This window comes from Heloderma suspectum, chromosome 1 (assembly GCF_057233095.1).
Source record: "Heloderma suspectum isolate Gila_16-S chromosome 1, 16-S_ref, whole genome shotgun sequence".
Classification (NCBI taxonomy): domain Eukaryota; kingdom Metazoa; phylum Chordata; class Lepidosauria; order Squamata; family Helodermatidae; genus Heloderma; species Heloderma suspectum.
In genome coordinates this window covers 36,895,587-36,921,217 of record NC_139458.1, presented here as the reverse complement: position 1 = coordinate 36,921,217, position 25,631 = coordinate 36,895,587, and the positions used below count along the sequence as shown (strand labels likewise).

The 25,631-nt window shown below is 41.2% G+C and overlaps 1 protein-coding gene across 4 annotated transcripts in view; it reads right to left on the bottom strand.

Moving 5' to 3' along the window:
• FOXN3 (forkhead box N3) overlaps positions 1-25,631 on the bottom strand; it is a 231,973-nt gene that overhangs the window by 22,076 nt on the left and 184,266 nt on the right. For 2 of the 4 annotated variants that reach the window (XM_084841072.1, XM_084841062.1), the window contains exons 5-6: positions 15,270-15,335; positions 3,522-3,630 (exon numbers count right to left, since the gene is read on the bottom strand). In XM_084841072.1, the coding sequence (XP_084697198.1) occupies positions 3,522-3,630; positions 15,270-15,335 (175 nt within the window). The remainder of the gene's footprint in view (positions 1-3,521; positions 3,631-15,269; positions 15,336-25,631) is intronic. The other 2 variants (XM_084841081.1, XM_084841087.1) reach the window with 2 other exon arrangements.

The following is a 25,631-nucleotide window of genomic DNA, read 5'->3' as shown; positions in this document are numbered from 1 at the left end:
TGTCACCAGTAGGCTCCAAATAATAAAGGGATGGCTTCCTGACCACTGTGTGCATACAGGTGCTCACCGGAGCCAAGGCTGAACTGAAACATGCATCATTCTCATTTTTCCATGTAAGAAGGGGAGGTGTGTGTGAACAATATGTGTCTTACTGTGCACATATGACTCCTGCTGAAAGCTCTGCACTGGTTCCCAATCAGTACCATGTTAATGCTGGTTTGTAAGGCCATAAACAGCTCAGCACCAGATTACTTGAGAGACTGCCTTCTCCCATATAGCCTGTGCTAGTCTCTACGTTATGAGGGGAAGCCTTGCTTTCTTGTATCGCCGCGGCATACTGATGTTCGTTTGGCTGTGGTACAGAGCAGGGCCTTCTATACTGTAGTACCCACCACGTGGCATGACCTACCCATTGCGATCAGGCAGGCTCCTAGTGTGGAGTATTTCCCCAGACAACTTTAGACTCATTTGTTGGCCGAAATATGTCCTGACTGCTAGCATTCCAAGTGATTTTAAAGAGATTTTGCTGTTTTATCACTGTTTTATTATTTTATTGATTGGTTTTATGGTATTCTATAATGTTTTTATGTGAACCACTTTGGGATTTTGTTTTTAAAAAATGAAAACTGGTATAGAAATCTTCTGGAATAAATAACCCTAATGCAATAATTCACATTTGCACAGTACTTTCAAGTGTTCAAAGTGCTTTGCATGCATTATTCGAGTTCTAATCATTACAACGATCCTGTAAGGTAAGCCAGTATTATTACTGACCATATTGTAGATAGGCGGATTAAAGGTGCAATCCTATGCACGTTTAGACAGAAGGAAGTCGTACAACTCCCAGGACGCATGCTGGGAGTTGCAGGACTTTTTTCCCATCTAAATGTGCATAAGATTGTGCCCTAAGGCTGAGAGAGAATAGGTTGCCTGAGGCCACTTTGATAGCATAGCACAGTTTGAGCCAGGAACGTACCAATCCATAGCTCAGTCTCTTAGCTATTCCATTGCCTCTGCTGAAAAAACAGCTGCCTTTGGCTCTCCAAATGTCACCCAGCCAGCAGCAGTTTCATCAGGCAACCTTGGAATTATTCCCATCCCAGTTGGTTGTGATAAGAACCTGAGATGGCTTTTTTCCGTCTCCATCCCCATCTCTTTTTCTTTGTGTGTCATATCCTTTAGATAGTACGCCTAAATGCTGATATTTGTAAGCCGCACTGGGAGACTTTTTGTTTAAAAAGCAGGGGGGGCTGGGGGAGGAACATTCTTTACACAAATAAATGAATTAGCCACTATGGTACACCAGCTCCAATCTTATGTGGGATATCACTATCAGGTGAAACATCCCTGCACTTATTCTGTAGTGATTTGTTTTTCTCACTCCCCCAAAAAGCGTTTTCATCATTAACAACTAAAGAGCAGTGACGGAGACAATGACGACAACAAACACATGGCCCTATCTAGTAAATCGCATGAAAAGTCTTCCAACAAAATCTAGGAGAACAATCCTCTGGGAAGGTTTCCTATTCAGTCCCCAGTTAAATGAATGGGAGCTGTTACAAGAACCCTTACCGTTGCTAAGTGTTTTTTCTTGTGGCTGTGGCTTAATTTCACCAGGCAGGAACGTATTTTAAAACAAGCAATCACTGAAAAATTTCAGGGACCACTCATTTCAGTGTGACATGGTGCCTGTAAAAATGGACCAAAATTGACCATGGACAACCAACTCACCCTAACCTAAATCACTTTTTAAAAGTATGGGTGGGGAACCTTTTGAGGGAGGCATTCCCTCAGGGGGTAAATTATCAGGGGGGGTCTCTCATGCCAACAGTGATTGTGGCCAGAGCCCAAAGTGGGCAGGGTCACCCTTTCTCTCTCTTTTTGCCACCTCCTTTTGTCATTTTCTCTCTCTTTGGCATCCCGTTCTCTCCTCTCTCTCTCCCCCCCCCCCCGCTGCTGGGAGAGGAGCAGATTGCTCTTGACAGAGGTCTGAACTGATCACTTGCAGAGGCTATCTCCTTCTCCTTCCATCACTCCTTTCAACATTTCAGCTTCCCCTTCCTATTTTTCCCCCTCCTGGCCAGAAGATGAACTGATTGCTTGAGGGGGCTTCCCCCTTTTCCTTCGTCACTCCATAAGTTTTGTCCTCCCCCTCCATTTCCTTCCTTCTCCTCTTCATCTGGGCTTTCCCTCTGTGCATTAAATTAGCTGAGGGCAGCATGCAGTCTGGACTACAGAATGCCCATCTGCATTAAAGCAATACATCATTTTGATTTTCCTGAATCTGCCATTGCTGAAAATAATGTGTTAGAATTATGGAAATTATTTGTATGGTCTGCTTCCTAAAAAGACACAGAACAATAAAAAGACAGAGAGAAAAATATAATAGTGGAAAGTAAGAGAAAAGCATGAATATGTTAAAATTAAGAGTTGCTGTCAAAAACCATGTTCTGTTGGCCAGCTTTAGTGCCAGATAATGATGCTTCACACACTAAAAATAATATATTTCCATTTATAGATTAGTCAGGAACAAAAGATCTATTTATGTAGTTTAAGCCAAAAGGACAACAGCAGCATAATGACATAATCCCCCATGGCTAATCTTTACTCATGTCAAGTGGTGAATTTGTCCTGGTTTTAGTATTTTTGAACAATGCACATTATTTGAACAATCTGAATTCTGTTGCACCTTTGGTTGGACAAGCAAAGGTGAAATGATTGCACAAGATCACTTACTAATTGGCTCCAGGGTCAGCAGCCAAGTGAGCTTGTACAAAAACTGGGAAACAATGCAATTCATTCATTCAATTACTGTGTGAAAAGGGAACAGTCTATAAATGGCTTAAACGGGATGCAACTGTGAAATGGAATGCATAAAAAAAGAAATGGATTTCAGCATGTTGGTCAAATATGTAGCTAAAAGCTAAAAACCTGCATTATTCATATGTTGTGAGCACATAAGAAGTCAGTTGTACATAAATAATCTTGTGATCAAACACGAGATGGGCTGGGCTGCATTCTTCATCAAAACATTTCATTCTTGGTACCAAAAGGGTGAGAATGGCAAACAAGATCCAAATCCAAGACAGGAGTTAAAACCCAGGGAAATTGGTCAAACTTTAAACTGCAGTCTTGTATTTAGTCTTTTGCCTGAGGTACATATCGGTTCTGGGCAAAAGGCTTGCAACAAATAGGTACATATGAGAGGGCTGGATAAATGTTGTTGCCTGGTACATATTCTGTATGAATCTAAAAAGCTGCTTTCCTCATGTGTTAAGTGTGGCCAGAATCACAGACAGTAGAGGAATGACCATTTTGAAATCTGGCACTCAGCTCGCTAAATCAGTTGGAAGTTTATCAGAGCCCTTTCAGAGTTCCTACTTCAAGGTTCTGATTCATCTTGGCTATTAGAGTGGCCATAATCTTGGAGGTAACAGAAACTATGCAGGGGAGACCCAACCGAGTGCACAGCCACAGCACTTTAGTGCTGCGCCACTAATTCTGTCCTTCAGCATCCTTACCTTACTACAGCAGCCATGTTTCCAATTGGGTTTATTGGCAGTGGTCTAACTCCTGTGAAGATTCCTCTACTCAGGATGCGGGCTCCATTTTGTATCACTCCAGGAGGAACTGAAGGCAAATCACAAGGGGGGCAGGGGAGAGAGAAGAGAAAACATTAAAAGGATGTAAAACCAAGCAGTTTATTTGACATCAAGCTTCGTGTAAAAAAAGAGCCACTGCTTTTCTAGCTTCCTAAGAGGGAACAAGTTAAAGGTGCAGGTGATATTTCATGTGCAACATGTAGCCACAAAAAGCTGTGTTAACATATTGAGTGAGCATGGAAGCAGGAAGTCCCTGGTTTGAATCTCACCACAGCAACGTACTCACCAGGTGGCCTAAGGCAAGCCTTGTTTGTAGAGTCCACAGTGCAGTGGAGCAGAGGATGTGCTTTGCATGGTTAAGGTACCAGGTTCAATTCCTGGCATCGCAACTTAAACAAAACTGCATAAAAGGGCTGGAACAGACATCTGCCTAAGACCCCAGAAAGCCATTGCCAGTCCGAATAGATACCACTGGGCTAGCCCGAAGGACCAGTAGTCTGAATCAGGAGAAAGTGGCTTCATAAGTCCCTTCATATCCAGTCTATCTTCTCTTAGACTAAGCATCCTATTCTCAAAAGGGGAGTAAAAATACTGACCTCTCATAAAAGCCTGCTTAAGGGCTTCTAAAATAGTGTTGGAGCCAGAATTACCCTTCTTTGATCAGAAGAGCTCTGTCTGTATGTGGAAGGGGCCGCGATCCAGTGGAGGCTCCCACTAGAAAAAATGGGGGGTGGGAGAGAAAATTTTGCCAATTCCCCCTTCCCCCTGTGGGCTCAGCGACATCTCCCATGCAGTTCCAGAGGGACGCCCAGCCTCTGGAGCACCAAAAATCACTTCCTCCATCTACCTCCGGCAGGAGTGTCCCATGAGCAGAGTATCGCTTATGGGAACTCTAGATTTATTTATTTATTTATTTATTTCTATACCGCCCAATAGCCGAAGCTCTCTGATCCAGCCCGTTGTGTATAAAATGTTATGAATGTTTGAAATGTTGTATATAAATGTTAAGTGCGTGACTATGAAGCAAGAGATGTTTACTCTAATCAATACATAAAAATACACAAACAATTTTAATTAAGCTAAGATAAAGGTAAAATCCATTTAAACATGATCCAACAATATATAAATTGTTCCTCCATTATTGTGGTCCTTTAAAACCTTAGGGAGCAATCCTATGCATGTTTAAACAGGAAAAAAAACCCTACAACTCCCAGCATTCCCCAGCCAGCTTTGCTGTAGGACTTGTAGTTGTAGGACTTTTTTCTGTTTAAACATGCATAGGATTGCACCTTTAATCTGATATTTAAGTAATGTCTTGCAAAACAGGGACACAAGTTCACAGCAAGTACACAGCACTGCTGTTCATCCTGTGTATTTAATAAACTGCATGAAGAATGTCACGACTGGCACGAAGACCTGGTAGGTGGATCAGCTGGTTGTCCACTGTGTGAACAGAATGCTGGATTAGATGGATCCTTGGTCTGATCCAGCATGGCTCTTCTTATGTTCTTATGATCTAGTCTCAGCCCTGGGGCATGTAGGGAACAGGAGCTGCACCAGCTAAACATCCTATTCTCAGAACTTGGGTTCTATCCAGTGGTGGCTTTGCCTTGACAGAAAGTTAAGTTGGAGCACCTAATTTTTGCCAATCACCTCCTACTTACTGAAACCCTCTGCACTATATCGCGTTTTGTTCTGGGGGGTTCCACAACCCTCAGGAGAAGCTTTGCGTGCTTGTAAGTGTAAGTGGGTAGGAGGGATTTGTGAAAATCAGGTACCCTGCCTTGTACTTCCTCAGTTGGCTCTTTCTAAAAGTGATCACATACAGTGGTACAATCCAATGGAGAATGTGCAATGACCAAAATGACCATATGAACCATCCCTAAAAGTTAAGGTGTTAAGAGCCCTTAAAAATAAACCTAGACTACACTCCTATATCCACTTGCCTAGGAATAACCTCCACTGAACTCAATAGGACTTACTTCAGAGCAGACATATTGCGCTGTTACATAGCCACAGAAAATAACACGCGACATTTGAGTTCTGGAATAAAGCTGAAGGATACACACATACAATACTAAAGGAAAACCCTTTCAAGGTTGCAATCTAAAGCAAAAGATATGTATAACATATTAGAAGATGTGGTGGTGGTGGTGGTGGTAAAACTATTCTAGATAAACTGCTTTAGAAAGTTTGTTGACAGAATACAGAAGAGACAAATAATCCAGATCGTTCATTTTTAATACAAAATGTATTATATAATATTGATAGTCTTAAGTAAGTATGAGTATTTGACCCCTTCCCCTGAAAGGGTGCCATCTTCACCCCTCTACTTTTGCCAAGCTAGAGGTAAAAGGAGCTGTGGAGAAGATGGTACCTGTGGCAACAGAACTTGGGGACAGCCACTGTAGCTGGTGAGGGCTGTTAAGCTGGCCTGCCACACTTTATTTCCAGGTGGTCCCCTAGGAAATCTAGTTGCTGACCAATGCATCAGGTAAACAATTACAATTCATATACAGGGAAAGAGCATTGTATAATGATGCTTTCAGTCTGGGGTACTTCCATTCTGTCTCTACAGAATGTTAAGAACAAGCTGCTACAACTCAACTTGGCAATACCTAGTAGTCAAAGCCCACATCCCTCAATTTACCAAGTTTATATATGGAATTTTATAGTATTTGTGTCTATTGGTACTACAGAATACTCTCACCTCCCTCTTCTTATCCTCCCCTTCATCATTTTAATTGTATATTTCCTGGGGCAGGTTTTGCTTTTGTTACGTCTATAAAGTATGATGCATGTTGATAGAGTAACAACATACTTTAGTCTTACATGTAGACTTCTTCATCATAAATCTCTTGGTCTACAATGTCACCTTAGCTGTTAGGATTAATATTAATTAATTAATTAATATTATTTATCTAGTGATAAAAATAAAAAGTAAGGATTTGAATTCTAATGTTGGAAATAAAATTATGTACAAGTTACAAGGAGGTGCTGCTCAGATGAGAAAAACCCACATGGCGGTGGTATTCAGAGAGATCTGCTACAGCCACATGGAACAGCGCCATGGAGAAGGGGCTCCCACATGCCTCAGCATGTGAGGGAAGGAGGCCTTAGATAACAAAATGTGAGATACATTTTTAAGAAACGTAAAGGCACTCTACCTCTTATCTATGGCTAGTTTCTCTGCATAGAAAAATACGTCAGATAAAACAGGAGATAAATGTTTCTGAAAATCTGGCCTTCAGGTCGCCAAGATACTATTGACTAAAGACCTTCAAATTCAAGTGTTAGAATGTGAAAACTAAACTCTGCTTAGAAAAAGGGAATAGCAAAATTAAGAACTTGGGTGAAGGTGATGAATTTGTATTTTCTCACATTTCCCTTGGAAAATAGGTACTTGTGTTTCAGGCAACTGCTTCAAAGCAAGTTACAGTTCGCACTGAAAGAATGCGAAGTTTCACACAATGTTTATTCATTCAGTTTCTACCTTGCCTTCTGCCCCACAACCCCAAAAGGTTGTTACAAGATAAGTATCAAAACAAACCAACAAAACCATCCATATTCTACAAAAAGTAGGATAAGAAACAATCGCTAAAAAATACTATGACAGATAAAACAGCAAAAATAAAACCATAGAAGTCAGCCCACAAACATATTCACTAGAAACCCTATTTGAAGTAATGTCTAACTTAAAAGCGACTGTAAATGGTTACATATTCCTTGAAAAAAAGAGTGCCAATCTTTCTTCATAGAGCCCAAGCTTTTGATCATGGCCCAATCCCTTCCCCCATTTTGAATTACAAGACAGGCAAGCAGAAAAACAGTATATGATGTCTACAAATAAATGTCAATCTTAGGACCTAAGATCATAGGAGATGTTATAGGGAAAACATGGATGTTGCTCACCCATCATGATTCTCTCTGCTGGTGTACAGAAAAAAAAAACCATAGCGGAATTGTGTTTCTTTTACTAGGCATTATTGGGGAGATGAAAGTCAGTGGCAGCTGCACATACCCTTTAACATCTCATTAGGCCATTAAAATCCATCTTCTCGTCATTGCTGCTAGCACTTAATTCTAACACACCCATGAATCGCATGAACTATCAGTCCACAATGTAAGCAAAGCACATGTGACAATGTTCAACCTGCACGGATTTCGTGAAAAACATTCTTTGCTGTTCTGAGAAAACATCACTTCGAGCCCATTGAACAGTTGGGCTTTTGCTAGTATTTCTCGCAAATGTTTTACAGTGCAAGGATACCATCAAACACCAAGAGGGATCATTTTAGGGGAAGTGGAATTAGCTCAAAGAAAGCCCAATAAATCTATTCATGAGCATTCCATGCTCTGTGTTCCATGGTGAAGTGTCGCCTTCTGAGGCTGATCACGATGCTCAAATTGAAAGGGACACGGAATGCCAGGGCTGTTGCTGAACTGTGCGCCACTTTGCACCAATGACATTTTCTTTGTGCAGGTGCAGATGTAATGTTCTAGATCAGATAACATAGTCAGGCAATTGAGAGATAGCTGTGGGATTGCACACTTCCTTCACCCAGTGTCTCCATTCTGGAACGTGAATTTCTGCACAAGTCTGACCATGGTTAATATATCTGCATTGATTATAACAATGGTTAGAATTGAGTTCCCAGTTAACCCAGAATCTGAAACTAAGTTTAAGCCATTGGCCTGGTTTGTACAAAACACTAATCCAGGATTCATTACATGTATGAGCCTCTGTGAGCCCAAGCAAAGCCTTAGGCTTGCATGCTCCCTGTCTTCTCCCTCTCTCACTTAGTCAGGAGGAAGAATAAGCTATTATTCAGTTTCTTTTCCCCCAATTTCTGGCTTGTTACATCCAAAACAGGATTCATGGTTTAACATAAACTCTAGTTTGTTGAAAAAGCCAGGAAAACAAGCCAGAGTTTGTTGTTGCTTGTTTAGCAAACTGACTAGAGTTTGCATTAAACCATGATTCCTGGTTCATATGTAATGACAAACCAGGACTGTGGAAAACGGAAACTGTGAGGCAGGAGGACAGGGGAACATGTGGGCCCCAGGCTTTGCTCAGGTTTGCAGAGGTTTGTGCATGTAATCCTAAATCCTGGCTTTGATTTATTTATTTATTTATTTAATTGCATTTATACCCCGCCTTTTTTCCTCTTGCAAGGAACCCAAGGCTGCTTACATTACCCTCCTCCTCTCCATTTTATCCTCACAACAACAACCCTGTGAGGTGGGTTGGGCTGAGAGTCTGTGACTGGCCCAAAGTCACCCAGTGAGCTTCCATGGCTGAGTGGGGACTAGAACCGGGATCTCCCAGCTCCTAGTCCAACACACTTGCCACTACACCACACTGGCTTTTAGATTTGGTGATCATCATAGGTCACCATACCTGCGCTATACCACGTCAAACCATTGGTCCATCTACCCCAGTATGTGCTTACTCTGACTGGCAGCAGCTCTTCAGGGCCTCAGGCTCAAGAGCCTTCCCTAGGGGACGGCAGAGGATGAGTTGGCTAGATAGCATCACGGATGCAATGAATATGAACTTGAGCACGCTCCGGGAGAGAGCGCAGGACAGGAAGGCCTGGCGTGCTATGGTCCATGGGGTCACGAAGAGTCGGACACGACTGAACGACTGAACAACAACAACAACATCATTAAATCCCTCTGGAAATCTACCTCTTAATTTTTTTTCTTTCTTTTTTTTGCATCGTAGTCTGTAGCCTCTCAAGAACCTCTGTATCAGCCACACGTTTCCACATTTGTATCATGTATCTGCATTTTATATTTGTTTATGTCTCGTCTTTCCCATTCTTCTTTTCCTTGCTGAACACTGCAGGCCTTTGGGTCAGGTATTAAAAATATATATGCTTAGAATACTTTCTTGCTCTCAGCACTTTGTGCAGGTTTCATTAAAATCAAAACACATAAACTAAAAGTGTGTTTTGTCTTTTAGCAGTGTTTTGCATTCCATTTAACATTTGGCAGATCTCAATACATGAGCTAGTAGCTCCCCATAGTGGATTAAAGAGCAAGTGGCATCGATAACCTGCTTCTATGGAGACAGTACCCCGATGAAGAATAGGACCACCAGCCAGAGAGACACAGGGAAAGACCTGAGTGTGTAGCAAGTATTCTTTCACTCTCCAAACAGTAGCACCCTCCACTCACTCTTAAAAGTTGCTTTACAAATTGCCCTTGCCTTAAAAAGTGACTTGCAGATCTGTGTATACAGCAGCTGCTTGGAAGATAAGCCCCACTGCAAATGTGTAAGCTTACACATGTGTGGAAAGGACTAGGTGGTTCCCTTTAACTTAACCATTTAAAAAAGAGCTGAGCCAGGAGGATCCAATTCCATTGCAATGATGCTAAAGTCATTTTAGAGGGATTAAGCCATATTCTCTGCTCATTATCTTGGGTCATTTGCAGGTCACTGTTTTTCTCTACAGAACTGTGAGCCCCACTCACCAGTCATGATAACCCTGCTATTTTTCATATGGACATCATAATGCAGAAACAAAAGAGAGAGCTGGGTAACTGCCCCCCATCTTGCCAGGGGTTGTTCGCTCTCTTTCAACCCACTTCAAATATTGCTTCATCCCTCGAGTCTGTAAGGAAACCAGAGGCTGAAATGACTGGTGAGCTTGTTATCCCAGTATAACTGATCATGCAAACAATATACCACATGAGAGGAAAAAGAGACTAAAATAGACCCCCATACATATTCACTGCATTTCCTCACCTTTGTTCTTCATTACCCTTTGCTACTCCCTTTCTTTCCTCCCCCATCCCTCTGAAGACTTCCATAAAAATTTCTTGTGGGCTTCTTGGGGGCAAGATCCTACTGTGTTTGCTTATATTACTCTGCAGAACACCATGCACATTGATTACACTGTATATAGGACAATAACAAAGATTAACAAAAGAGATCTGTCCATTATAACATCTCCCTTCTGTGAAGCCTTATGAATGATAACTGATCTAAAACCACAGGTCTTTTTGCACACTTACTGAAAGTTTCTCAAAAGTATGGTTTTGGCACTGCTTGTTACTTCCACAAGTGATGTTTCAGAGACAAATGGTGCAAGCTGTGACCCACAAGGGTGGGAAGGATAGTCTAGATGTGAAAGGGATAGTCATGCTTTGGAAGGTTACTCACCCCATTTTAATTATGTAATCTCTAACACATTAGAAATCCCTTTGCAAATACAGCTATGAGAGTTGAATGAACACCATGCTTTTAGCTTAACCACCACATACAAAAATGACAATCAGATGTGTTGTGGTGCTGTGTTAAGCAATATCAAATGTTTAGCGCACACACACACAAATCGGGTCACTCATTTTTTAAATAAATGGTTTATCTGGAGATTATCACACAGACTTTGTGTGAGTGTGTGTGTGTGCGCGTGCGCACCCTTGAAACATTTGAAGGACAGGACACAAGTCCAGTAAATAAAACACTCTGTATGCACACCTTCTTTGAAGACTGTCAAAGGTAATGGAAATTAAACTATCCTTCTCCCTTAACTATACTTTTGCTGTACCCTTATGTTTGAATTGAGGCCTATTCAAGTTCTATTGTCTTCCTTTTTGTTTCCAGGCACATTGCAAAATGCTAATGGCTTGGGACCCAAAAATCTGAATGATACCTGCCCAGGCATTAAGGCCTGTCTCTTGTTTTTCAGCCACAAGACATGAGGAGTTTGGTGAATTGGGATAGGGCCTTTTTAGTGATGGCACACTTTGTGGAATGTGCTCCCCATCTGGTGTATTTGTTAAGCATTAGATACGTGTTAATAGTGGGGGCAGTTATGTCTGTATTTGGTAGCGTCATGTGTATCGTACATTAACATTGTTTTAATTCAGGAATATATTGTGTGGATTCTTCAGAGAAAACTATGGGTTTCGCATTTTTCATTTTACCAGTTTGGACGTTTACTGAACTTGTAAAGAAATTAATTAAAAATTAGAGATGGGCAACTTCCCCAAAGCTCTCCTCGGCTGAACTTGAGGTGTACACCCTGTAATAACCTTTGGCCTACCACAAGTCATACACCTACATCTTTTGGGAAGTGTCTTGTATGAAATGGCATATGATTGCATCTACTCTGCCAGGGCTCAGAGAAGGCTACCACCCCTGCAAAGTGGGGTCCCGAAGTTCTGAGCCCCAACAAACCTAGGTCACCCTCCTTTGTTTGCCTCTAGTCATGGCGTATATCATGAGGCCCTTGTGCATCCCACACCTCCTATAACAAGAAGGGATGTGGCTCTGGAAGACGCAATTGTCTGGTTGCATGTCTACCATATATCAAGTTCTGTGGGTGCAGTGAACAGTGCCCAAACAAGGCAGAAGATGTAAGCATGTGAGATGCACTAGAGACTGATGGGTCTGGTGAAGACAGTGACTATTAATTCTCAGACAAAGGAAGTTTTATTATAAATTACAGCATTTTGATGCAAACATCACCACCACAGCTAAACAAATTGTGTATTTCTTCTTTTTAATGCATTTGTAAGGAACATCATACTGCATTTCTATTAAAAAATTATTTAAAAATCCAGAGTAAGCCCCACTCAAATTCCTTATGCAGAAGTGTATATATGTTTTGAATACAAAGTAGTCGTATACAAAATAACATAAAGAGTTTTGTTCTTATTATGCAGTGTTCAGGATATGGGCTTTTTGACATGCTCCAGTAAGGTAGCCTTTCCCAGTTTGGGATCCTCCAAATGTGTTGGACTACAACTCCCATAACTGACTTGGGAATTATGGGAGTTGTTGTTCAACACATCTGGAGGTTCGGGAGGCTGCAGTAGGGAGTTTCTAGTGATAGTTACATCAGTGTTTGGGGATGTAATAACTGTGATTGACATTTCATGTCAATCATAGTGTTTGTTGCAGAGATATGCATGAAAGCACCCCAAATTACCCAAATAAACCCCAATTGCCCCCATTTCCAGTTGTGGCTTTCTAGCCAAAACTAACCAGCTCTTCCTTGCGCATATTTCATTCAAATCCATCAACTCATTCTTGAGTAATTGTGGTCACACACCACACACCCTAAATTAATAGTTTTTCTTTGGAAAAAAAAAACCACCAACCTATAAAATGCCAAACCCATTTATCCTCTTCAGAATAACCTAGCACTCAACAGGATTTCAATAGCTTAATTTTACCATTTCATGCGCCTCATTCGAACAGTTGTTCTCAATCTTTCATATGTTACGTCCTACCAATCATTCTATCAAAGAACCTGGATACCACCATGATAGGAACAAAGAGTCCACTTTTTCCAAGAAGGGCATGTATATGTTTACAGGCATTCTGTTATTATATTTATCATTTACAATAAGCGAAGCCCATTAAAAAATTGCAGTAGTATTGGGAGTAAAATGTATTGCTATGGCTTTAAAACATAAACAAACAAAAATAATAATTCCATTAGTAATTCAAAATTGTAATACCACTGTTGAGTACAGATGTTACTACTACGATAACTGTAAAACACAAATATAACAAATAAAAATAGTTGTAGTATGATTACTAAGTGAATTCTTAGTAACTGTTATGAAAACCCCACATCCCACCTAGATGACTTCTGTGTCCCACCAGTGGTATGTGTTCCACTGGTTGAGAACCACTGCACTAAAATACTTTTTTCCCCTTTCCTTTTCTTAGGGCCAAGTGAGACATGATGTTTACTGTGGCGAATCTTTGCAGAGGTTATTTTATTTGCTATTTTATCAGGTGTTTGATTGATGTAACTTGACATTAAACTTAATTTTTGTTTTACTAATATTCATTGTTTGCAGCATGAGAAATTCGCTTAACAATTTAAAAAATAAATCTCTATACCAAATTAAGATACATTTCATTTAGCAGGCAGTGGCTTGGATGCTAACTATGGAATGGGGCTTTCCAATCTCACACTATGCCCCCTCATCCCCCTGAAAGCTGCTCCTGAGGGCTGGAAGACTCTGTGAAACTGCCTGAGATGTGGTTTGGAGGGCTGCAGCTACACTAGGGAAATCGGCAGGAATTGGGGACTCCCTCTTGAGTGAACAGAGCTCCTTCTACTTAAGCGCTACTGGATCCCAGGCATTTCGCCCCAGGCTTGGGTAATTGGTAAACGAAGCCCCAAGTGGCGTAGATTTTTCAGAATCTGAAAACTAGAGCCTAAGCTATTTTTGATTCTATAGCTCAGTATCTAGTGCTAACGGGGCTGACCGCTAGTGTAATGGGAAGCTACTGGATCCAGAAGCAAACAGAATGAGCAGAAACACTAGTTTCCAGAATGGGGTAGGTCAAGGAGCTTGCAGAATGGCGCTCCACTGATCTGTCCCGTTCCAGATACTAGTGTTTCTGCTAATTTCTGGAGTTGCTTTAGGAACGGCTAGCTGCCTGCTGTGCAGGCAGTGGGTCCTGCTGGAGCAACAGAAACAGTGGGAGTGCAGGGATAGTAATGGATACTGCCCCTAGTAAAAAAAAAAGAGAGAGAGAGAGAGAGAGAGAAAGGCATACAACTAAGAAATAAAATTAAAGAAAATTGCTGGTGGATGGTGCAGGGTGACTGAGAATGCTGCACTGTGACCAGCCCTGAGGGAGGGAAAAGATTTAGAATGTTTGCCATAGTTTAATTTCATAGGCTACTTTCACACATTGAAAAATCGGTTCTTCAAAAACAGAGCAGTTGTCCCACATACATCAAGGAACTATTCCATGCATTCAAACATAACAAGGAATGGTCCTGGGTCTATTTATTTTAGAAGCGTTGTCTAAAAGTTGGGTTGTACAGTACATTTTCTCCTACATGCGACCACTGTAATGAACCAGGGAAACAGACAAATGGTGGGCAGCAAATCCCATATTCATAAAGATACTTTTTCCAGTCACCACAACCACAGGAATTACTCCTGGCTTTATTTCACAATGGCTGGTTCGTATTCCTTTTGTTCAAGCAAGGACAGCTGGGTCCTCTTGGATATAGAAGAAAATGTATTGTGTGAACAGGTGCCAATTCTTAAAATGTGGCTGTATGAATTTTATAACCTGGTGAAGAGCTCTCTACTACGGAACACTATTTTGCGAAAGAAAGAAAGAACTGGCCTAGCAGTTGAAAAAAATCGGCTTGAGTGCTTCTTTGACAAATCAATCTGTTGCTTTTTTTAACAGATCTATTTAACCATGCAAGTTTAATATTCCTTTTAAAGACTAGATAGGATTTTAATTCTTCCTTTCTTCATGTTTCTGGTTGTTAAAGGAATCTGATACTCGCACCCCCACCAAATGGAAACCAAAAGCAAAATATAATTTTTGATGGTGGCCCTACGTATTACCTTCCCTGTTCTTCAGAAGAAAGTACTTATTACCCTATTACTATATAAATTCCAGTTGTACATATCTAATACATTACATGACTCAAGTGAATTAGATATATACAATTGTTGGTATTTACTACTCACAGACGTTTACGTACTAGAACAACCACTCAAAAGTATACTGAGTTTAAAGTTAGTAAGGGTCTAACTGCGCAATCTTAATTTTCCATCAGAACCATTTTTATTTTTAAACCTGATAGGTTGTGTGCTAATGAAAGAGAAGGTTAGGCTTACATATCTATGGTGCTATAGGCTATAGAAATATCTACTCACAACCTGCTTGTATCTCAGGGGGAGTATTCAAAAGCATCATGGCAGTAGCAGCATCAATGTCAGGATCTGGAAAAATCAACCAATAAATACATTAATTTACAAGTGGGCAAACTCCCACCCCACTAGTTTACAGAATGAACTGAATCTCTACACTGACAAGAGTTACCAAAGATTCAATCAATCAAAATATTATTGGGAAAAGAAAAGTCCTCGATTTTCTAAGAAGTTTGCATGCGGTCCCGATACTACCATTAAGTAGTTTAATGGTAGTTTCTTCTTCTTCTTCTTCTTCTTCTTCTTCTTCTTCTTCTTCTTCTTCTTCGAAGTTTGCATGCGGTCCCGATACTACCATTAAGCAGCTTGTGCTGGAGTCTGTCACCATTCTGAATTCTTCCAGAGGAGTAGCCTCCTTTACTGATTTTTGCTGTGGCAAAGAGTCTTGTGGCAACTTAAAGACTAACAGTGCACTCTTATACATGTCTACTCAGAAGTAAGCTCCACTGCGTTCAATGGGGGTTTCTCCCAGGTAAGGATGTATACGATTGTGCCCTACATTTGATAAGTCATTACAATGCCACAAGATGCTTGACTGTTTATTCTGCATTTTTTGTGAGTTTTATTCCTCTCAAACTTGTGGCTGAGGTTTTTGTGAACGTTGGGGTCCGATCCACTCCCACTTATTCACAGTGTGTCTGCAGGCAGATAGATTGCTACAGGGTTCGATCAAGCCCCATTTCTTCCTTTCCCAGCCCCGGCACATGTCTGAGCAGCTCCCTAGGCCATTACAGGGATCAGGATCACCAGTGTAACCATTCTTTTGCCTGGATACAAGTTACAAGAGCTCTATTGTGTCCTATGAAAATCCTTCAGTACACAAGTGCTATTTCTGCAGGAGAATGGATCAAACCCTTAAACTGTATTCCTAAGGATATGCTATCAGGTCACAAAGCTGGAGCAAGTAGCGAAAAAGTAAACTGGACAGTCTAAATAACTATGCAGGCTGTACACAAATACAGCATCGGAACACTTGTTTCCCTGTGTCAACAAGAATTTTTAAAAAACTGCACCTGCATCTGTAAGAAAAAATAGACCCCGCAAAGGCACCAAAGACATTTGCATCAGTCCCACTCTTAATTTTTAATACAAGGATCATCGCTTGTCTGCCAGTATCCTTAATCGGTTTCTGAATCCATCACACACAGTTAGTTGACAGATGGCAAGTAAGGGACACAGAGCAAAAGATGATCCTTTTATAACTATATTCACTCGTCCTGAGAGCAGGCTGCACGGCTGCTATGGAAATAGAGGTAGCCATGACAACGGTAAACAACCAAGAACGGCCGGTGAATAAGCTGAAAAGAACATCTGCCCCAGCAAAGGGTCCCAGCTGCCCTAGGGCGAAACTTGCTAATCGTGTAGTGATGCTGCGTGACAGAGAAAGCCGCCTATGCCATGTTCAAATAAATGAAGTGTGCAATTGAAGGAGACATAAAAATGCACACCCTTGCTGACTGCTGCCTCTGTGCTGCTAAACTGAATGACTAATGGGGCTGTGGGGGGTGGGAGAAGGAGAAAAGTACTTGTCACTATTTATACTAAATTACATACCACAAAATTCAATTTGCTGCTAATAGCTTCCTGGCACTTTATTTTGGATGTTATGTTGGAAAATTACATTTTAGTGTTAAAAATACATATTTCATATTTGTTATAAATGCAGCTCAATTTCAAGGGTAATAACGTAATGGAGTGTAAAACCCTAAAATCTGTTCATAAATACAGACTGCGCACAACGTAAGAGACTGTAATGGCTACTTCTCATACTCTCACACAAAATGTCTTTCACCTTTAACGGATTTCTCTAATGTCCATGCTATCCTCCTTTATATGATGGATTCACTCCCTCTGTCAGCAAACTCAGTGCCCCCATGTTGACAGAAACTGAGCCAAAACGGGGCCACTGAGAAACAAGAGGGAGGTACTGGCATGCTTCGGAGAACCTTAAGGTTTGTAGAACTAATAATACATCCCCCCACACAGTATAGTGTCAGCTGGAAAAGAAAAACGGAAAACTGAAGGGGCAAGGATAGAGAGTGAATTGGCATGCTTTAGCGTATAACAGCTCAGAGTATCCTAGAGCAGACATGGCTGTCTGGAATCCTGAACAGGAACACTCCAGTTAGGGAGTGATGATATACTGTAACATTTTGCTACAGCTCTCACGTGTACAGTTCTTATTGCCAAGACAAAATTGCCCCACAAACATAGGATCAGCTGTAGGAAGCTTTGCAGCCACATAGTACTACCTCTGCTCTGACTTGCACTGTTTCCTGTCCTAGAAGGAAATGCTGCTTGTTATGACCTCATGCCCAGTTGTGGTGGCTTTTCAGTATGTTTACACCTTTGCAAATTTACTTTCTCTGCTCTCCAGTAACAACCAAGATGGCCAACCCCCCCAACCCCAAAAACAAATCCCCCCAAATTTTCCTTACAGAAGAAAACGTGAGAAAGCAACAATGGGAAAAACATGACTTTTTTCTCAAAGATCGCCCCAATCAGGAGAACTACCACAAAAGAAGTGTGTGTGCGTGCGCATGCGGATAACCGATACATAGCATAAAAACTCCCCCACATTAACTGCATAAATGCATATTCCAGTCATGACAAAGAAGTTACATTTCTTGATGCCCTGAATGACTGTGCCCTAGAACAGTTGGTCATGGAACCAACCAGAGGGGAAGTGACCCTGCATTTAGTCCTAAGTGGTGTTGCCTAGGACCTAGAATGAGATGTACATGTTGTTGAAACAATTGTAACAGTGATTACAGTGCTATTAGATTTCATATATATTTAAGTGGAAAACTGCCAAGGAAGTCCAACACAGGCACATTTGACTTCGAAGCAGGAAACTTCTCTAAAATGAGGGAACTGGTGAAAAGGAAGTTAAAAGGGGGATTCAACGGGTTAAATCCCTTCAAAATGCTTGGACGTTACTCAAAACCACAATAATAGAAGCTCAGCTAAAATGTATACCACAGGTTAGGAAAAGTAGCACCAAGTCCAAGAGATCACCGACATACGTTACCGAGCAGTGTTAAGGGAGCTATTAGAGAAAAGAGAGCTTCCTTCAGAAAATGGAAGTCTTGCCCAAGTGAGGACAACAAAAGGGAGCACAAGCTTGCACAAAGGCGATGCAAGCAGACAATAAGAGATGCAAAAAAGCATTTTGAAGAGCATATCACTAACAATATCAAGGCCAAGAATGAAGAATTCTTTAAATATATCAGACACGGGAAACCAGATAGGGAGGCAGTTGGACCGTTGGGTGACAATGGAGTTAAAGGAGGACTAAAGGAGGACAAAGAGATTGCAGAGAAGCTGAATGAATTCTACACATCTGTCTTCATTGCAGAAGATATAGGACAGATACCTGCACCTGAAATGACATTTCAGGAAGGGAGTCTGAAGAACTGAGGCAAATAGTGGTGACAAAAGATGACGTTCTCAACCTTATGGACAAATTGAAAGTAAATAAATCACCAGGCCCAGACGGTAATTGTCTTAGAGTTCTCAAAAAACTCAAATATGAAATTGCTGATCTTCTAACCAAAATATGCAACATGTCCCTAAGAGCAGCCTCTGTACCAGAGGACTGTCAGGAGCGCCCTAGCAGCTTCTTTCAGGAGACTCCAATAGCCAACTCAAGACACAGATGAAAGGATTCTTTTCAAGGCTTTAATCCTTTTACAACTAAATGACTCTTTCAGAAGCTAATCACCAGCGACTAAGCAAGGAACAGCAGAGTAGCTTATGCTCCGAGTAGGCAGTTGATCCCTGTTTGAAGGAGAGTCACTTGAAGACCCTGAACTTATGGGCTAGGGAGAGATCCTCCCTCTTTCCCTTGGGTCCACAGGAGGCGGCCGTTGCTTGCGCGCCAAATGGGCGCTATGCCTCCTTTCCGCACCCTCCATCGCTCGTCGCTCCCTACATCTGCATCGAGCGTCTAGCAAGCCCCATTCCCGCACTTTCTCACTGCTAGGATCACTATCTATCTCAGGAATGCTGGCAGGAGGAATCTCTGCCAGCTGCTGTGCCTGTGAGGGATGAGCTGGCTCCTCTCCCATGGATTGCTGCTCCTCCTCAGAATCAGAACTGCTCTGGGGTTCTATCGGCTCAGTTTCCACCCTGACAAGGACTGGAAGATGGCCAATGTAACACCACTTTTTAAAAAGGCATCCAGGGGGATCCTGGAAAGTACAGGCCAGTTAGCTTAATGTCTGTTCCAGGTAAATTGGTTGAAAGCATTATTTTTTAAAAATATTTTCATTTATTTTATCTTTATAAATGAAATAAACAATACCAAAATTACCAACAACCTGATCAATACTACAATTTCCCAACAATACAATATTCTTATGAGGACATCACAATAACAAAGAGAGAAGGAAAAAGAAAAAGAAAAAAGGAAAAGGGAGGAGAAAAAGAAGTGAAAAAAAAGAAGATTCCTTCCCCTTCCCTCCCTCTCTCCCTCCCCTTTAAAGAATTAAGTTTAAATGCCAATACCCCCCGGCCTCCGATGCCATTCTATTTAAAAAACTACATCTATAACCTTAACAATCTTACAGTTTAATAAACAACCCTACATTTCAATATCTTATCATCAATCTTATATCAAAGAAACAGGTCTACAATTCATTCCCAGAAGCCTGTATTATTATTATTATTATTAATAATAAATATATAGTGTTATATAATAATAAAACTTAATATAAAGCTTCAACAGTCAGTAATATATTTTATACTAGATATATTATCTGTTTTGAAATAAAAATATAAAGAAAAGCAAGAAAAAACAAAAGATGAAAGAGAGTAAACAAATATATGTATAATCATTTATCTTCTGAACTAGCCTGGATGATGTAGACGAAACACAAACAGTTAACAAAGCTTGTTTAAAGATTCCAGTTCATGGGGTTGTAACAGAATTTTCACGCATTTTTATGTTCAGCCTTGCCTCCGCCATTTCATGATTTTGAAACTTCTTCATCTGACCTTCAGACACAATACCAAGTATAGCTTTGAAGGTTTCCACCCTCTCTTGCCAAACGCAAGATATAATTCTTTGTGTAGAGTAGACTTTTGCAAATTGAACTATGATCATGTAATCAGTCCCTTTAGCATTTGGCACACGAAATGCCTGCTCAATATCAAGTAAATAATCAGATGGGATAGGGAGTATCTCATGCAAAAGTTTATCCACAAAAATAGGCAATTTTACATCATTAGACAGATTTTTAATCCCAATAATACGTACATTGGATCTCCTCATGAAAGCCTCCAGTTGAGAAATTCTATCAGAGGCATTTTTAAAACAAATTTATGTCGTAGTTTCATTTCCTGCCACTCAGTCTTCTAGCTCATTAATTTTCGTCTCCATTTTTTGCCATGACGCATTAATTAAATCTACAGCTCCTTGCAAGGCGGTGATGGAATTTTGGATTAAATCCAACCTTTTGCCTTGTTCCGTAAATTGTAAAGATAGTGTCTTTATCAGAGTAAATAATTCCCCTATATCTTCTGTTCTCTTAACATTTGACACATGGGGTGCGGGGGGAGTTGATGCCAGCTCCTTTCTTCTCCTCAGCACAGACATGTTTCTCTCAAACAGACCTTACTGATCCTCAGATGTTCTCAAATATTGTTAACATTTCTTAAATCATCCCTCAGAAGTTGTTGATATTTCTTAAAGCATGTATTATTATGGAACACGTCAGCCCTGTTTTCTCCTATGAAAAAGGAGTCTCAGTACAGCTTTTTGCATTGGTAAAGCTCTGGGGAGATAATCCTGGAATCCAGCCCCCCACTATCTCATGGGGGATACTTTTCTCCAAGATGTTATCCAGAGCGGCCTTGCCCCACCTTTTAATTCCAGGGGGGAGATGGAAAAGTTTATCAACCTTTTAAAAAGCTGTTTGAGAAAGCTCTCGTGCAGAACCCATGGGGAAGCTGCCAGAGTGACATCGGTTCCAACCAGAAGTCCGGATGAAAGCTTTATTAAAGATAAAATTAGTAAACATATAGAAGGACAAGCGCTACTGAAAAAGAATCAGCACAGCTTCCGCAGAGGTAAGTCCTGTCTCGCTAACCTTTCAGAGTTATTTGAGAGCATCAGTAAATATGTAGACAGTAGACACTGTTTACTTGGACTTAGCAGTCACGGAATAAGAGGACAGGTCCTCTTACGGATCAGTAACTGGTTAAAGAACAGAAAGCAGAGAGTAGGAATAAATGGTAAATTCTTTCAATGGAGGGAATAAATAGTGGGGTCTCACAGGGATCTGTAGTGGGGACAATGCTTTTCAACTTGTTCATAAATGATCTGGAATTAGGAGTGAGCAGTGAAGTGGCCAAGTTTGTGGATAACACCAAACTATTTAGGGTGGTTCAAACAGAAAGGGATTGTGAGGAGCTCCAAAAGGATCTCTCCAAACTGGGAGAATGGGCATCTAAAAGGCAAATGTGGTTCAGTGTTAGCAAGTGTAAAGTGATGCAAGTTGGGGCAAAAAATCCCAACTTCAAGTATAACCTAGTGGGATCTGAGCTAGTGTTGAGCAACGAAGAAAGAGATATTGTGGTTGTGGTGGACAGCTTGATTAAAATGTCAACCTAGTGTGTAGCCGCTGTAAAAAAGCAAACTCCACGTTAGGCATAATTAGAAACGGAATTGAGAATAAAACTGCCAATATCATACTGCTCCTGTACAAATCTATGTTGCAACCACACTTAGAATACTGTGTACAGTTCTGGTCACCACACCTAAAAAAAGATATTGTACTGCAGAAAAAGATAACTAAGATGATCTAGGGGCTGGATCATCTCTCATTTGAGGGAAGGTTACAACAGCTTGGGGGAAAGGAGAGTAAAGGGACACAAGATAGAGGTATATAAAACTATGCATGGCGTGGAGAATGTGGATAGAGAGACTTTTGTCTCCCTCTCTCATAATACTAGAACCCGGGGCCATCCCATGAACAGATAAAAGGAAGTACTTCTTCATGCAGTGCATGCTGGGGAACATGGGTGGGAGGGTGCTGTTGTACTTGTGTCCTGCTTGTAGGTTCCCGGTCGACAGCTAGTTGGTCACTGTGTGAACAGAATGCTGGACTAGATGGACCCTTTGTCTGACCCAACATGGCTCTTCTTATGTTAGCTCATTTACAGGCTTCTAGGTGGCGACCCAAGCAAGGTGTATTCCTGCACATCTGGATGTAACCTGCAGTCCTGCATGAGCATGCTTCTGCAAATCTGGTACATCACAGGCATGGGTAGTTTCTACAGCATCACAACTCCACCTAATTGCTTAGTAGCACTAGGTTCTGTAGAAGAATAATACAAGATACATGGAAGGAAAAATAATAGGACAAGGATGAAGGAGAGGGCTAGTAAAAAAAAAAAAAGAGAGATCAGGTGGTTCTTTGTATGCTTCTTGAAAGATGGAAGCAAGGAGTGATTAGAATACACACTCTGCATTTCAGCTACACCAAGCCAATCCATTAAAATTAATTAAAAGTTCTAGCATACTATACAAATACAATCTTCAAGGCAACCCCATGTCTCTCTCTCTTCTGTGTGGGCGCTGCTATTTTGGCTTTATAATGGCAGGCACTCTCCCCTGAAGTCTGGAAATGGAATACATGATGATGAACATAGTCAGAGAACTATGGTATTTTTGTGGCAGAAGATTTATTGACGGAGCAGTGACAGAGGGAGGGAGGGAGAGAAAGAGAGGATTAAAACCAAAAGAACTTTGGAAAATAAAGTATGTTATGCTAATGTGTTTCAATATACAGAAAATCTGAACAAAGCAAAAATGTTTTTGTCAAAAAATATTCTGGGGCTTTGAAATTGTGTGAACAGTTTCTGCTCCAATAAAAAGTGTTAATCTGCACTCTAAACATAAAATTCACTTTTTATTAACCAAATGAAGCAGTAATGGATTAAAAACAAGTCTCGTAACCATATTTATCATAGGTTTGTTTGAAAAACAATGCCAACAGCACTACTTTACATTTCTCCTTTCAAAAGAACAATCTGTTTGAAAGTATTTTAAAACACTTCCCAAATGTTCCAATATCAATGCTTAGTAAAATTCATGTTACAATCGGAGAGCAAGGCATTCCTACTGAAACAAAACAAAATGCCTAAATTTAACTGATGATTATGAAGTCAATATGAATTATGGATGCTGAGCCAGGCTGGAAGAAACCCAAGCCTTTTGATCAGAGATTCATATGAGGTACATGTCTTTAGGCTCTCTTGAGTCGTGTAGAGATGTATGTCTGTTTGGGCATTTGGGAATAGACATATGTAATGACAAAGTTGCATGACCATGGCCAGTTTCCAAATAATTACTTTTGACCACCCCACCCCCAAGGAAATTCACACACGCCTTGAAACCAGTCCTCCTCCCAACTCCACACGCCCCCCTGCCCCGCCATTTCAGGGATCTGTCATGAAGCATGGGGGCTGGTGGTGCTATTCAAGAATCAGAACTCCAAAGTCTCTTCAGTGCATGGTTAAACATAAGACCCTTCTGGACCAGGCCAAAGCTTCATCTACTCCAATATCTTGTTTCCAACAGTGAACAGCCAGATGCTCCTGGGAAGCCTATAGCAGGGCATGAAAGCAACAGCCCTCACTTCTTGTTTGCTGAATACCATCTAGTATTCCATTTCTAAAACTGGGGGATCTGTGGTTTACAAAATTTTGGATGGTGTGGAGAAAGTGGATAGGGAGACATTTGCCCCACTCTCTCATAATACTAGAAACCGGGGCCATCCCATGAAGCTGATTGGTGGGAGATTCAGGACAGATAAAAGAAAGGACTTCTTCACACAGCACATAGTTAAACTATAGAATTCACTACCACAGGATGTAGTGGTGGCCACCAATTTGGATGGCTTTAAAAGGGGACTGGACAAATTCATGGAGGATAAGGCTATTGATGGCTACAAGTCCTGATGGCTACCTCCAGTATCACAGGCAGTATGCCTATGTACACAAGTTGCTCAGGAACATGGGTGGGAGGACATGTTGCACTCATGTCCTGCTTGTGGCTTCCTTGTTGCCCACTGTGTGAACAGAATGCTGGACTAGATGGGCCTTGGTCTGATCCAGCACGGCTCTTCTTACATGGTTTAAAAAAGAAAGGTCTATCAATGGGTTTAGGTACCACGGCTAATACCCACTAACAGTCCTGTTCTTCATAAATGTGTCTGACCCCATTTTAAAGCCATCTAAGCCCATGGCCCCCCTTCATGGATCACTGCCTTGCTGTGGCGAAGGGGATTGCGTAACTCAGTGAAGCCATAAGCTATGCCGTGCAGGGCCACCCAAGATGGACAGGTCATGGCAGAGAGTTCTGACAAAATGTGGTCCACTGGAGAAGGAAATGGCAACTCACTCCAGTATTCTGGCCAAGAAAACCCCATGGAACGTATCACAAGGCTAAAAGATATGACACCGGAAGATGAGACCCTCAGGTCGGAAGGTGTCCAATATACTACTGGGGAAGAGCAGAGGGTATTTCCAAGTAGCGCCAGAAAGAGTGAAGCGGCTGGGCCAAAGCCGAAAGGACACTCAGCTGTGGATGTGTCTGGTGGTGAAAAGAAAATCCGATGCTGTAAAGAACAATATTGTCTAGGAACCTGGAATGTCAGATCAATGAATCAAGGTAAGCTGGAGGTGGTCAAACATGAGATGGCAAGATTGAACATCGACATCTTGGGAATCAGAGAACTAAAATGGACAGGCACGGGCGAATTTAATTCAGGTGACCATCATATCTACTACTGTGGGCAAGAATCCCTTAGAAGAAATGGAGTAGCACTCATAGTCAACAAAAGGGTGGGAAAAGCAGTCCTGGGGTACAATCTTAAAAACGATAGAATGATCTCAGTACGAATCCAAGGCAAACCATTCAACATCACAGTAATTCAGGTCTATGCCCCAACCACTGATGCCGAAGAAGCTGAGGTTGATCGGTTCTATGAAGACCTACAACACCTTCTAGAACTAACACCAAAAAAAGATGCCCTCTTCATCATAGGGGATTGGAATGCTAAAGTAGGAAGTCAAGAAATCACCGGGATAACAGGCAGGCATGGCCTTGGTGTACAAAATGAAGCAGGACAAAAGCTAATAGAGTTTTGCCAAGAGAACACGCTGATCATAGCAAACACTCTTTTCCAACAGCACAAGAGACGACTCTACACATGGACATCACCAGATGGTCAATATCGAAATCAGATTGATTATGTCCTTTGCAGCCAAAGATGGAGAAGCTCTATACAGTCAGTAAAA